At 47.1% G+C, this 14,907-nt stretch overlaps 1 protein-coding gene across 6 annotated transcripts in view; it reads left to right on the top strand.

The window, feature by feature from the left end:
• Positions 1–7,496: 7,496 nt before the first annotated feature.
• Positions 7,497–14,907, top strand: part of Cipc (CLOCK interacting pacemaker) — an 18,413-nt gene continuing 11,002 nt past the window's right edge. Inside the window, exons 1-4 of one of the 6 annotated variants that reach the window (XM_023702266.1) lie at positions 7,661–7,813; positions 12,521–12,659; positions 13,375–13,454; positions 14,323–14,480. In XM_023702266.1, the coding sequence (XP_023558034.1) occupies positions 14,345–14,480 (136 nt within the window). In that variant the 5' untranslated portion in view covers positions 7,661–7,813; positions 12,521–12,659; positions 13,375–13,454; positions 14,323–14,344. Of the gene's footprint in view, positions 7,614–7,659; positions 7,814–8,683; positions 8,748–12,520; positions 12,660–13,374; positions 13,455–14,322; positions 14,481–14,907 lie in introns of those variants that run through there. The other 5 variants (XM_023702277.1, XM_023702261.1, XM_023702273.1 and 2 more) reach the window with 5 other exon arrangements.

The raw sequence follows: 14,907 nt of genomic DNA, 5'->3' as shown, positions 1-14,907 counted from the left end.
GCTCAATAATCCTCTTGGCAAGTATCTTGCCCTTAACTTGTTTACAACAATGCCAACAGCATGCTGGGTAAGTTGTAGGCTCTTCCTGTTTTGCCATAGTAACGTGTGAAGAATTCCTTTTTGCACAGTATGCATTTCCTTGATGTCTACAGTATCATCCTTTTTGTAGATTCTCATGTATGTCGCCAAAGGAACAACCCCATGTTTACTAAAAGGCCTGGAGAACATATACCGGGCTCCCCTTCTCTTGCCCTTTGTGTTAGTTATTTTTTTTCCCCCGAACTGGGGATTGAACTCAGGCCCTTGTGCTTGCCAGGGAAGTGCTTACTCCACACGGCCCTGTATTAGTCATTTTGGCAAATTACTGGAAGATGGCAGTTCTGGCAGAAAGGAAAGAGCCCATCTTTTATTTATTTATGTCTTTTTTTTAGACAGGGTTTTGCTATGCAGTTCAGGCTGGCCTTGGGCTCAGTTTGTAGCCCAGGCTGGTCTTGAACTTGCAATGATCCTACTGCCTCAGTCTCCCTAGTGCTGGGATTACCAGCATGCACCACCGTGCCCAGCCCCCTTCTCATCTCTTTACCCCCTCCTTTTGGTACATGTTTGCACAAGTATGCATTTACTTTTTAGAAAAGTGTTGCTGAGGATCAAGCCCAGGGGCCTCACACAATGCTAGGCAAGTGCTCTACCACTGAGCCACAACCTTTAGCCCAATCAACCAATAAATTTCAAATAAAGCTCAACACAAGGTTCTTTTTTTTTTATTTTTTCATTTATGTATTTGGTACAGGGTCTCACTACACAGCTCGGACTTGCAGCTCGGACTCATAGTGATCTTTTAGTTTTCAGCCTCCCCAGTGCTAGGATTACAGGTGTGCACCACCATGCCAGTCTCGGTGGCTGGCTCAGTGTGCAGGGTGGTGGGGGGAAGCAGCATGGCATTCATTACCAGGGATTGAACCCTAGTCCTTGCGCTTGCCTAAGCAGGTGTTTAGTCTGCTGAGCTATCTTGCTGGTCCTATCTCTTCATTATATATTATGCAGGATTAAAAACTCAGCTCATCATATGGATAGGGCAGGTAACAACTATGGAACGAAGCAAGGTGGAGTTACAATTTCTGATTTAGCTCTCTCTGATAGGAGAAAGGAAAAGGAAACCTTGGGCTAGGTTAGGCTGGAAGCACAACAGCATTTAAGGGAATATGTCTCCCTCTGCTGGCAATTGGTGGCAAAATGAGTCAAATGGCAAAAGGTACTGGAGAGGACTCAACTGGCTAAGACCTTCAGCAAGAGAAATGATGCCTCAGAAATCTACTTTTCATCACAGGGACCCTGGCCTAGCCAAAAATATGAGGAGACGAAAAAAACTCCCAACACCAAAAAAGTCAGGAAAGATGCTGATTTACAAACCCTGGTAAATCAACAAAGAAAGAAAACAATTACAGCAGTTTGGCTATTTAAAAATACTAAGGGAGTTGGGGAGATAGCTCAGTGGTCTAAGTGCCTGCCTGGCAAGTGCAAAGACCCAGGTTCAGTCCCCAGTAACACATGCTGTGCTGGCCCCAGGCACTGAGCTGGCCACTGAAAGCAGGTGTGGGGGCACATGCTGTAATCCCAGTGCTGACAGCTGAGACAGGAGGATCACTGTGAGTCTGAATTGTGTAGTGAGACCTTGTACCAAATTTAACCCCCGCCCCCCCAAAAAAAAAACCCCTAAGTATTTTTTTTTTTTTTGAACTGGGGATTGAACTCAGGCCCTTGTACTTGCTAGGTAAGTGCTTATTTTACTGAGCCATTTCCCTGGCTCCCTAAGTATTTTCTTGAACTGCTTATTTTATATAACATTATATAGTAAAGTAATCATGAAATTATACCTATCAGAAAACAGGTCAGCTTTCTTTGGTCCCATCATCATGCCTGTTCGTTTTTAGCTTTATTGGGACAGGGTCTTGCTATGTTCACGGTCCAGACTGGCTATGAACTTGCTGTGTAACCCAGGTTGGCACTCTTCCACTTCAGCCTCCCCAGTGCTGGAATCCCACCCATATTTTTTTGTTTGTTTTTTTCAAGTACCAGGGATCAAACTCAGGACCTTGTGCTTGCCAGGCAAGCACTTATTCCACTGAGCTATCTCCCCAGCCCGTTTTGACACAGGGTCTGTTATGGTTTGTGTCTAGTTGTCCCCCCAAAACCTCAAGTAAGTCACAGGACAGACGCAGCTGGAGTAGCAGTAAGTGGCTTGAGAGGCAGGGCCAGAGGACCAGGGTGGGGCTTAAGGGGCAGGGCCAGAGAGGCACAAGTCCTTAAACTGGCAGCATGCACTCTGCCCACTCCCCAGTCCAACCCCTGGCCTGCAGCCTCCCTTAGAACTGTGGAGCCCTGGACACAGCAGCACCCAAGCCTCTCCTCTAGACCCTGTAGCATGGGACAGCAGTATCTGTGATTGAGGCTGCCTTGGGCAGAGGAGATGTTTGGAGAAACAGAGGCACTGACCCTCTTTCTTGAGCAAATAAGTCTCCAAGGTTTTACTACATAATTCAGGCTGTTTTAAACTATGAAACCTCCAGGAACTGTGAGCTAAATAAACCTTTCCTTCCCTCATTTTGAGTGGTGAGTTTTTGTCCCAGCAATGGGAGAAGAGTAACTAACACAGAATTTAGAGATGCTGCTTCTCAGCTTAATGTGGATGTTTCTGGGAATTTAGCAAAGGAAGCAGTTGCAGTTGGAGCACTTCTCATCTACATTAACTGAGATTATATGTTTGATGGAACAAATCCACCTTATAGAGAGGAAGACATACCAGTCCCCCTAAATTTGTATGGCAAAACAGAATTGGAGGGACAAAAAGCTGACTTGGAGAATAATTTAGGAGCTGCTGTTTTGAGAATTCTTATTCTGTAAGGGGAGGTTTAAAAGCTTGAAGAATGCACTGTCACTGTTATGTTTGATAAAGTGCAGTTCAGCAACAAGTTGGCAAACATTAAGTCCTGTAGTTCCATGTGGAACATCTGAAGCAATCTGTGGCAAATTGTGTGCTCCATGTGGCTCCGCCCCATGGCATTCTTGGTGGTATTTCCCATGGCTTCTCTCTTAGGCCGGCTTTGCTCCCTCCTTATAGTTTTCCTTAGGTGATCCAACATTCCTGGCTTTTCCAACCTTCTGAGGTTTCCACTGAATAGGCTTCTCACTCACAGCTTTTTTTTTTTTCCCTTGGAGGCAAATTCTTAGATTCTGAGCAGTCAACAAAAATTGAAAACCTGGAATTAGATGATTCCCTCCCAATGCTGGCGCAACATGTCACCTAATTGTGTGCTTTTAGGCAGTGTTTGAGGCTTATCTCTCATACAGCATTCTGCTTCTGTCTATATCATGATGTTGTTGTGAAGATGAGCTCAGAGAATATGGGCCAAAGTGCTCCAAAAACAGATGACACAGAATGCAAATGTACTAGTGCTGCAACTCAGACTAGCAGGGAAAGTGCATTCTGTGCTGACATCTTCCTGAGCCTCACTCACAGCTTTAAACACTGCCTTCTCAGGGGAACAGTGCCTGGCTTCCCAGGCCTTCTTCTGAAATCTAGGTGGAAGCCTTGTTAACCTCAGAACTCTTGCATTCTGCATGTGCCTAAAACCAATGCCACATGGATGATGCCAAGGTCTGCTGTCAGCTGGAGGTGTAGCTAGGCTTTCCTCTCTCTTGTCTGTAGGGGTCAAGTGCCTGGATCACTGAGTACTCTGACCCTGATTTCTAGGAACGAATTCTCTATGTGGGTGCCATTCTGGAATATGGTGTGGCAGCTGTCGCCATTCTGCACCCCTCTGTGGCTGCTGCCTTCATTCTGGAACATGGGATTCTGCGGATTTCTCAAAACAAAGTCCCTCACCCTTGCGATTCTGAGGCATCAAAGGACAAGAACCTGCCACCTCTGTGATGCCCTCAAGACATCTTTTCTACTCTCTCTTTCTTTTTTCTTTTCTTTTTTTTTTTTTTTTTTTTTTTTTGTGGAACTGGGGATTGAACTCAGGCCCTTGTGCTTGCCAAGCAAGTGCTTATTCTACTGAGCTATCTCCCCAGCCCATTTCTACTCTCTTGTTCCTCCTGGACAATGAAGATCTCAGCTCTATCTTTGCATTTCACGGCTTTATTGGAGCTTTGTTGCCAAACTCATGACATTTTAAATCATTCTGCAGGGCTCTTTGCTCTTCATTCTCAACATAAATCTAAGAGCCTCCAACAATAACCATGCCACTGCCCCAATATTTGGCTGCTTTGAGAGTTCCTTTGAAAGATTCATCAGTCCTCCATGGTTAATCTCAGTCTCAGGCAAAGTCTCTGGACACAGGCAAAATTCAGACAAACTTTCTGCCAAGGCAAACACAAATGATCTGGAGTCCAACAACCAATGCAGTCCATCTTCCCAGCAGAAACCTCCACAACCTGTTCTTTACAGGCAGACTTTCTGTCAGTCTTCTGGTCTGAGCTCTGACCAGAATCACCCTACAGAACAGCCAAAGCTGTTGAAGCACTGCTCTTATAGGCAACATCTTCAAATATTTCCTATCTCTCCCCATAAGCCAGTCCCAAAAGCTGGTAATCCACAGTCAGATTTAGCCACAGCAACAACCCCACTCCTGGTACCAAATTCTGTGTTAGTTACTCTTCTCTCATTGCTGGGACAAAAACTCACCACTCAAAATGAGGGAAGGAAAGGTTTATTTAGCTCACAGTTCCTGGAGGTTTCATAGTTTAAAACAGCCTGAATTATGCAGCAAGACCTTGGAGCCTTATTTGCTCAGGAAAGGTCAGTGCCTCTGTCTTCTCACACTACGCAGTTGAGGAAGCCTCAATCACAGATACTGCTGTCCCATGCTACAGGGTCTAGAGGAGAGGCTGGGGCGCTGCTGTGCCCAGACGGACTCCACAGTTCTAAGGGAGGCTGCAGGCTGGTGGTGGGGGCAAGAGGGAGGCAGAGTGCATGCTACCAGTTTAATGGTTTGGCCTCTCTGGTCCTGGGGGTGGGGGCAACAGAATGCTCCTGTTATATTTTCCCTCATTTGGGCAAGAAGTGGTGCAGCACCAATCCCCGCTTGCCTCGACATCTTCCTGTGGTCCTGGATCTCCATTACGAATCCACAACTAGTCCCACCCAACTGCTTCCACTATACAGCTATTTAGACCCTGCTTACTTCCTCAATAAAGTAGACTTGATCAGAAAGCCTGTCTTGTCTCCGTCTCTTGTGTCTCTCGCCCTGTCTTGTTTATCCCCGTTCCTCCTCCAGGTCATTACCCCACGTGTTGACTCATGGGACAAGTCATGGTCCTGTCCCTTGAGTCCCACCCTGGTCTTTTGGCCCTGCCCCTCAAGCCACTCACTGCTCTTCCAACTGCATCTGCCCTATGACTTACATGAGGTTGGGGGGGGGGACAACTAGACATAAACCATAACAGGGTCACACTACGCAGTTCAAGCAGGCCTTGAGCTGTTTGTAGCTCAGGCTAGTCTGGAACTTGCAATGATCCTCCTGCCTCAGCCTCCCGAGTGTTGGGATTACAAGTGTGCGCCTGACTTCCAAATTTGTTTTCGAAACTCAAATTATTGCTACAACTTTTCTGTCTGCTCATATACAATCAAAAATCAAGGAAGTCTGACTTATTGCCCTTTTGGAGGTCAAGATTAAGGTTCCCCCTCAAGCTTTTGCTTATTCTTTTTTGTGTGTATTATGACCCACTTACTTCCACTACAGCCAACCCCACTTTTATATGTCCTTTAAAGCTTTGCCTACTGGTCTCTTCCTCCTCTAACAACTAATCAGAACCAAATTGCATGTTTTTTTTTCCTCCCTTGATAATTTTGTTCAGAATCTTCTAGCACTTATCACATCCTCTCTCATACTGATTATTACAGCACATGTTATTTCCCATGTCAGATTTTAAGCTATGCAAAAGCAAAGACTGGTTTAGTCAGCCTCAAAATGAGGCAATGTGTCTTTGTAGGTAGCACTCTGGCTTATTAACTGTTGTTTTGGGCAGAAGTCCCAGTTCCCTTACAGTCGGGGCATAACAGCACCTATAGCACAAATTTGTTGAGGCCTCATAAGAGACTATATGTAAAGCTGTTTTTACTGTCTGATAATAGTTAACTATTGCTTTTATCCTCTCTGTCCCCAAAGCAACAGCCTTACATGCTGTAGGCATTCGATTATTATTTGTTGGTAGAATTATGCTAATAAGTACTCTCCATATCCAGAAATACATTAGCATTAATCTGTGTCTAAAGGACTAACATGATTAACTATGATCTAATGGTGTTTTCAAATGCTTAGATTAGTAACATAGGATAATTCCTCATCAGCTAGATCAGCGCTGTCCAATTCGACTATCTGCAAGGTTGAGAATGTGCTAAATCTTCACTGTCTAACACAAGAGTCAGCAACCATATGTAGTACTGGGCTCTTAAAATTCTTTCATAGCAACTAAAATGGAATCTCATTTTAATTTACTTAAGTAGCTCCTCCTGGTTACTATGTCAAAGAGCACAGTTCCGGAACCTGTCTCTATCAGCTCTTTATTGAGGACTGAACTCCAAGGCCTTCAGGCTGAATTACTGTCCCCGCCCTTTCTAAATTTTTGAGACTGTATCTCCTTAAATCGCAGCTTGTGATCCTCCTGCTTCTGTCTCCCAGCGTGCTGGGACTTCAGGCCAGTGCCAGTATGCTCGACTGTCAGCGATCTTTTAAACGCATCTTCTTCCTCTACAAAGTAGCCCACACTCGTCAAACGCGTCTTCTGACCTCCACTTCCTTTTTCCCTCAGCTGCTACACTCAGGTTCACTGGGGAACCTCAAGGCCTGACACGAGAAACAGAATCCACAACACCTACGGAGTGTGGCACCAGACAGCGCGAGCCAAACGCGACCACACAGCGCGTCCTAGCCTCACTGCGCATGACCCCGAGGTTAGACGCGAAAGCAAACCCAGCTGGAGACAGGCGTGGCAAACACGTGAGCCGGCGGGCGGCCCTGTCCCTCCCCTCCCACCGCGCGGCTGTTCCCACGCTCGCTGGGCCAGTTCCAGTCCCCACCCAAAAAGCGTCCAGGAATTACACACCCCGAGAGCGGCCCTCCCCTGCGGGCACAAACGAATCACGCTTCTCGCCGTGTGTGCAGTAAACTGGCCCAGCCCGCCCCCTCGAAACCCCGCCTCGAGACGGCACTCCCCCTCCTCCGAGCCCCCTCCAAAATGGCGGCCGGGCCTCAGGAAACAGCCACAGAGAGCCCGCCTTCCGCAGAGAGAGCGCCGCTCTGCGGCCGCCGTAACCGCCGCGCGCGGCCTCGACTTCCGGAGGAGGCGGAGCAAGGGGGCGGCTCTAAGGGACCACTCTAGGAGAACAGCGTGCAGTCTCTATGGTACCCGGTCGTCCGAGCCCTGTCACGTGGCTGGCGAATGTCGTTGGAGGCGGGGGGGGCGGGCAGGGGGAGGAGAAATGGGCGGGAGGCCAGGGGAATAACTGGAGGCCGTGCGAGGAAGGGGTTGTCATGGAGCCGTGGGGCAGTGCTCGCGCATGCGCCGCCGGATCTGCGGGGCAAGTCCTGGAACTGCGACCCCGGCCCTAGGTGAGAAAGGGCGGGCTCGGCTCGCTGGAAGGTTGCGGGGGTGGCGCGACGCGGGAGGGCTTGGGTAAGGGCGCCGGAGAAGCAGGTGGAGTAGGGGACAGAGTAGGGAGCGAGGCAGGCCAGAGGGAGGACCGGGACTTTCGGGGGACGGAGGCCAACGGTGGGAGCTGAGGGACGCGCCACCGGCTGCTTGGTTCTCGGTGAGGGGCGGGCCCGCGTGGGAAAGGGAGTCGCGGGCCTGGAGGGATCGTGAGGGGCCAGAGGTTTATGGGAGTCCGCGGGTGAGTGCTGGGGCACGTGGGCCGCCGGCGTCTGCTGGAGGAGACAGCTGGGGGTCTGGGAGCGGAGGCTGAGGAGGGGGCGGGTGCGAGGGCGCCAGAGGTGCAGGGGTGAGGGTCCCGAACCGGCCTGCAGTTACCTGCCATCTGGCCCCGGGCGCCGGTGTGCTGTCTTTTCCAAAGACCTGCCACCCCCTACTTTGCGGGTTATTTTTCCAGGGTGGCCAGCTTGCCAGGCTTGGTACCAGGGATGAGGATGTGGGAGAAATGGTGGGCAGTGCTAAGAAGGAGTTAGTGGTTGTGGGTGATTATGGGGTAATTCTGATCGGAGCCCAGGCACCAGTCTGGAGCCCTGCTCTTTGGTATTGCCCAAGTCCTGGCAGTGCACATGGCCTGCCTGGGCGTTTGCCCTGGGAAGTTGGTGGTAAGCCAGTCCCTGCACAGTCGCAGGGTCTGCCCAGTTCTGCCCTGCTGAGCTGGCAGGCTGGTGGCTGCCTGGAGGGAGCACATGCTGTTTGGCACAGATGCAGTGTGGGCTGGTGCGAATAGATAGGTGGGCGCTGTTACTGTGAACTCTGCAACCAGGATTTGAGAAAGTTCTCCAGTCCCTTTGGGGAAGATGGAGAGCACCATAACTGGTCTCAAACGATTTAGGATCTCTGACAACAACCAAATTTGAGGATGGAATGAATGTGAAGGGGAAGATGAGTATTTAGAGATTTAAAGAGTTTTTTTCCACCTGTATATTAAAATATACAGATATTCTCCTGAATGCTATCACTGGATATGCAGTCCAAAAGAAAGTGACTTCAGAGAATACCTAGTAGCATTTATATTGCTTATGGTTTTGTGGCAAGTAAATTTGTTATTTGCTCTATTGCCTTATTAATTTATTTAAACCTTTGCTTGGGCTTTCACCTCTCACCTCTCTGAGCACGAATGTTATACACGTGACACATTTTAAAGGGAGCGTGAGCTCCTAGGAATGTTGCCAAGTATCTATAAAAGGAGAGAGCCTCAAAGCTGCATTTCAGATCCTTTCCTTGTAACCCTTGGGTGTCCTTTTGATCAGAAATGCAAATCTTCTCTGACAATATGGTTGGTGGATTTGCCCATGAGGTTTTTAAGGGGTAGTTTAAATAGCTGTTGCCAGCATTGGACCAGACCTGGAAGCTGGATCTGGAATTGACTGTGGTATTTGGAAATGCAAAATCTTTACCTTTAAAATGGTCAAGGTATTTTGATGACAGCTAAACTATGCTGTGACTGTCAAGAGACTCAACAGGGCAGAGATTGGTTAAAATGTATTCTCTTGAATAATTCACATTGTTGGGAGCTGAGGTAGCAAAGATTAAAACAAAAACAAAAACAACTGTTGAGGTCAAGGAGACAGAAATTAGACTCTAGTGGAAAAAGTGCAAAAATAAAAGTGCTGTGCATGCCTGTAATCCCAGCACTGGGGACACTGAAGCAGGAGGAATGCTTGGACTACACAGAGTTCCGGGCTAGCCTGAGCTACAAAGTGAGACCCTGTTTCAAAAAATTTTTTTAAAAAGTGTTCTGGGGCACTTGTAACAATTACAATTTTGTGCCAATCTATATAGACATATGTAGCTGTTACTTTCCATTAAGAGTTTTACCCTCTCAGGAACTTTGTGGAGTGTATAACAGATGCATGAGAAGCCCAGCTAGGATCAGTTCTTGAAAGTTTGGGAATTTAGTCTTTCTAGTGGGATCAGAGGTCATTCTAAAGCAGTGTTGGTAGCTACAGGCTGTGCTGGAAGCTGAAAAATGAGAAAGTAGGTGAGAGTTAACACACTTAGCTGCCTTCAATGCCTTGTCTGCTTGTAAGTACCTAACTGTACTGTCAAATAATACCAAGGAAGGAAAAACTCTGGCAACCTCTCGTTTTCAGCCTTTGCCGTTTGCGGGGTCCTAGGTTAGAGAGGTGCTGGTGCTAGCTGCTGGCACTGCTTCTCTGTCCAGGGCTTCTGCGTGCTGTGTATGCTGGGGTCTGCTGTTACTGCTGGTTGATCGCTGCAGCCTAGTCCCTCTGAGAGGAAAGAGTAGGGGACAGACTCTTCGCACTCCCTCCCACAGAAGCCTTCCTGCTCCCTAAGGAAAACTTTATCCAGGGCAGTGCCTTTCATGTTTTTAATTGCCACATCCAAAATAGTTTACCATTCTAAAGTTAGTTGTCTTGATTCTTTATTTGCAACGTCTACCAGCGCCAGGGTTTTAAATGTTGGCATCTGTACTTTCAGCCAGTTTGTCACTGTTCCATTAGTTTGGTTTTATGATAAAGATATTCTACAAATTCTCCATGAGCCAGAATAAATTCCTTTATATTTTCTTTTCTTTTTTTGTATTTTAGGAAAGGGTAAATAAGGTGTTTAGGATCTCACTACACAGATCAGACTCATAATGATCCCCGTTTTCAGCTTTCCAAACGATGGGATTACAGGCAGCCGCCACCACACCCAGTCTCAGTCACAGTCTCTGCATGCCCCAGGGGCACAACTGGCACAGCACCACTTGGCATGGTGGGGATCAAACCCTAGTCCCTGCAACTGCCTAAGCAGGTGCTTTAATCTACTGAGCTATCTGTTAGGCCCTCTTATTGACTTTTCTTTCTTTTTTTTTGAGAGAGTACTGGGGCTTGAACTCAGGACCCTGCGCTTGCCAGGCAAGCACTTATTCTACTGAGCTGTTTCCCAGGCCCCCTATTGACTTTTTTTTTTTTTTTTTTTTTGGCGGAACCGGGGATTGAACTCAGACCCTTGAGCTTGCTAGGAAAGCACTTATTTCACTGAGCCATCTCCCTGGCCCCTACTTTTGAACAATATTATTTTAAGAAAATACACTATGCACATTTGTTGGGTTTCATATAAAGGGATCCTGATTTAATTAGAGATAGAGTTTTACATTTTAGTCTGCTTTTTACACTGGCTTGTCCATGCTTTCAAACATCACAGCTGTCAAAGAAGCATTGCTTTTTCACAGTGCTCTGCAAAGTGTGACAGTGCCATTGTTTATCTTTAGTACAAACAGGATTAAGCCTGTGACCTGAGGAAGAGTACTTGATTTGAAATGAATTGAACAAGGAAGCCAGTTCCCTTCAGTGACTTAGCTAAGGGGCTAAATAATTTTTACATGAAATTGTGATTAGAACTCAACCCTCATTCAGGCCTGTTTTTGGTCCTTTTAGTCCATTTCACCTGGATGCAGTACGAACAAGAGGGATGTTTTTCAAAGATGCTCAAAAGCATCTTCATCTTCTGTTTAATTTCACTGTAAATTTTTGCTCTGGTATTCCTCACTAGATTCTACATTAATGGAAATGTCTGGACCTGGCCCTTTGGGGTATTCCGGCACAGGTCCTCTGGCCAGTTCCTGGTGTTTCTCTCCAGGTCCAACAGGACAGAGCCATGAATGGATTGTGTATGAAAACTAGCAGGCTTTGCTTCCCTACCCATTTTCATTATCAGTGTTTCCCTCTTGGCTCCATGTTGCCTTTACCCCTGCAATATCCTTGGTGTTCTTATCATTCCAGCCTTATAACTGCCATTCCTGGGTGACTCAGTATTTGTTGAAGCACTGCGGGCGAGGGCTGGAATGTTCTCAGCCTTGCCAGCTGTTCTGGAGGCTGACTTGCCTCATTCTTAATGAAAGCCCTTCTATACCTCATTGAGGTCAAGAAAAGTTCATGTTTGTAATCCCACAAAAAAAGTTATTGGACTTGTAATAAGTTAATTACAGTCTACTACTTCCAGTGCAACACATAGCAGGAATAGATGCTCAAGCATATTTGTCATTTCAGGGAACCAAGGAGGTCCTAAGTCCACTCAGAATGATGGCTAACTGGAACAGAGGCCTTGATGCAGGGCAAACCAGGATTTTAATTTGTAAAGAGGGGGGTGGCTGGGGATGAATAGCAGGGGAAATACCTGAGTGCTGTGAGCTGGGCTAGGTAGGAGGGCTGAAATGATTTCTGCAGGGGAGAGAGAGAAAGACAGACAAAGACAAAGACAGGCAGGCACAAAAAATGGTCTGCATATCACAGATTGGGGCAGTATCTAGGGTTTTGGGGTCGTTGCTGTACTTCTGTATTTTTAATTTTTTTGGCGGAACCAGGGATTGAACTCATGCCCTTGCGCTTGCTGGGCAAGCGTTTATTCTGAGCCATCTCCCAAGCCCCAACTGTTTTACTTTTTTATGGAACCCCCCTCCCCCTGGCTCAGCCTACTCTAAGGGGGGGGGGGCTGGCACAGGTGTATGGTATCAGATCCAACCATAGTCCCCTGAACCACAGTCCCCTGCAGCTCCCTGAGCTTGCCCAAGTAGGTGCTTTAGACCATTGAGCTATCTTGCTGGCCCCCATTGATACGTACTTTTCAAGCCCTGCCTGAGAATGCATACCTCATTTTCAGCATGACGTTCCTTGGCCTAGTTGTCACACACTGCTTGAAGCCATAGGTGGAACATCTCTGACCTGTCAATTGCTTTAAAGGCTACATCAGCACCTCTGCTAGACTTATTGCCATTACTCACAGTTAGTTGAGGGGTTAAGGAAATGTCCTTGCTTGGCTCTGAACACAACACATGGACGTATGGGCAAATGCTCTTCAGGGAGAACAGATCCTCCACAGTTCTTGCCCCATCAGCCCAGGTCTAGATTTGCTGGGCGAGCTATGGCTATCTGAGGCAAACATGGGCTTCTCCCCTAGGCTGTAGCATCTTGGATGACCCACAGTCACTTGAGTTTCTGGTAAGCAAGCTGAACTGGCACAGCCACCCCACTCCACCCAGCTCTCTTCTGTGTTCTTGGGCTTAGCAGATGGCACCGATGCTCACACAGCCCAGTACAATAACTGTGTCCCTTCAGGTCAGCTTCTGCACTTCCATCTCTCCACTCTAGGGCCACTGCTGCAGTTCACTGGACTGCAGTAGTAGTGTCCATGTGATCTTAGTGCCATTTTAGCTGTTTTCACCTTAAAATGCAGCTTCAGTATGGGAATGTAGCTCAGAGGTGGAGCACTTGCCTAGCAAATGTGAAGCCCTGATTTCATCCCCAGCATCACAAAAGAAAAAAGAAAAAAAAATCTGATCTTGTCAACTCTTGTGACTCACATTCTTCTGAGACTTGCTACTGCTCCTAACACCCAACGCCTTTCCACATGGACTCCCAGGCACTGCTTGTCAGTTCCCCTACCCCCTAGTGTCACTGCACAGCAGTCTCTCGCTCTGCATTGTGCTCTGCCCTCCCTGTCCAGGCTGGCTGTGCTGGTCTCCTTGCTCCTGTAGAACACCTGCATACTTTACCCATTGTCTTTCACCAGGCTACCTCTTGCTGACTGCACATGTGCTGGGGCCTGGTGGCAGGCGCTGCTCTAGGCCCCCAGACTCCCAGTCTTCCCTCTTCCTAGCACCAATGAAAACAGTGGTTGTGTGATGACTTGCTTATTGTCCATCTCTTTTTCTAGATCATAGACTCCAAGAAGGAAGTGAACATGTCTGTCCCACTTGGTATCCTAATCCTAGCACAAGGCTGGCCTGATTTATAGTAAGCACTTAATAAACATTTTTAAATTAATTACATGGATTACTACATTTTAGGTGTACATGATGACAACATTCATCACAGGAAGTTTGTTCCTGTATGTGGTATATCTTGGTTCATTTTCCCCCATTCTCCTACCAGCCCTTCAACTCCTTTTCCCCTTTCTATTTATAAAAGCTTTCTTTTTTTTTTCTTTTCCCTTCCTTCTTTTCCCCCATCCTCTTCTCTAGTTTCCCTTGCTGTTTGAACATTTTGTTCCTATTTCACAATATCTGTTACACATTTTGGTCCTTATTTACACTTTTGGTTTCTCAAGCCGGAGAAATAATGCGCTATTTATACATATGTGTCTATTTTATTTCACGTGTGTTCTCAAGGTGGGTGCATGCGTTTACCTAGAAATGTCTTGGTTATCCTTTCAGAAGGAGTTTTTACTCCGTTCCATCCTGTATCTAGAGGACTGAGAGGTTTATGTTAGAGGCCGACACTGGGAGGTGACAGTAGGTCACAAGCCTGTGGACCTGTACCAGGAGAGCCAGTCTCCTTGGTGGCTGTACCCTCTCCGCAGGCCAGCTGATTTGCTTACCCATTCCTGAGTGCCTTATCAAATGTGCCTTTGTTAGCCGTTCACAAAGCTTCTACAGAATGGGGTTGGTGTGCCTTGACTCGGTAATGGAATTGGAAGGCGGCAAGGGACTGAGAGTCTCCTTTGGATGAAAACCATTTTGTTTAGTAAACTTGAAACTGCTGACAGTTGAGACTTGAGAAAATGTAAATGAAGTGGGTGAGGCTGTGTTCTTTGTCCACCACTGGGATCACCTGTTTCAGCACCCCAGGTAGTGTCCTTTTATATAACTCTTCTTTCTCACAGGGCAGTCCAGAGTGCTGATAACATGGAGAGGAAAATCCCGTCCAGAGAGAGCCCCAGAAGACTCTCAGCCAAGCAGGGCAGAGGCACAGAGATGAAGAAAGCGGCTCGTCAGCTCGGTGCGGTGGCTGCCGAGTCAGATAAGGACTCTGGATTTTCAGGTTAAAACTGTCTTATCCTTTCTGCCTTGTGGTGAATGATTTACCTAAACAATTTCCTTCCTAAAACGTATTGTGTGGTAAGGATGGGAAATTTTCACACAAAATATAAACTTATTTTTTAAGGTAGGGTTTTGCTACGTAGTTTAGGCTGATCTTGAATTTACTGTGTAGCTCAAGCTGGCACTCTTGGTGATCTTCCTGCCTCAGCCTCCTGAGTGCTGGGATTACAGGCCTGTGCCACCATGCCAGCCTGTACCTGCTCTCTCAAAATGGTGTTTCTGATACCACATGGTAGGTTTCAAAGTGATTGCAGTTAGCTTTGAAAGAAGGAATTGACATCTGTATTCAATTTAGACCCTCAACTTATATCCCCAACTATTGACTTGACATTTTACAACCCCAACTATTTTAAGTGGTTGCTGGGAAA

The sequence above is a fragment of the Octodon degus genome, unplaced genomic scaffold (genome assembly GCF_000260255.1).
Source record: "Octodon degus isolate 3935 unplaced genomic scaffold, OctDeg1.0 scaffold00007, whole genome shotgun sequence".
NCBI classification, from domain to species: Eukaryota; Metazoa; Chordata; class Mammalia; order Rodentia; family Octodontidae; genus Octodon; species Octodon degus.
This window is presented reverse-complemented; position numbering and strand designations above follow the sequence as displayed.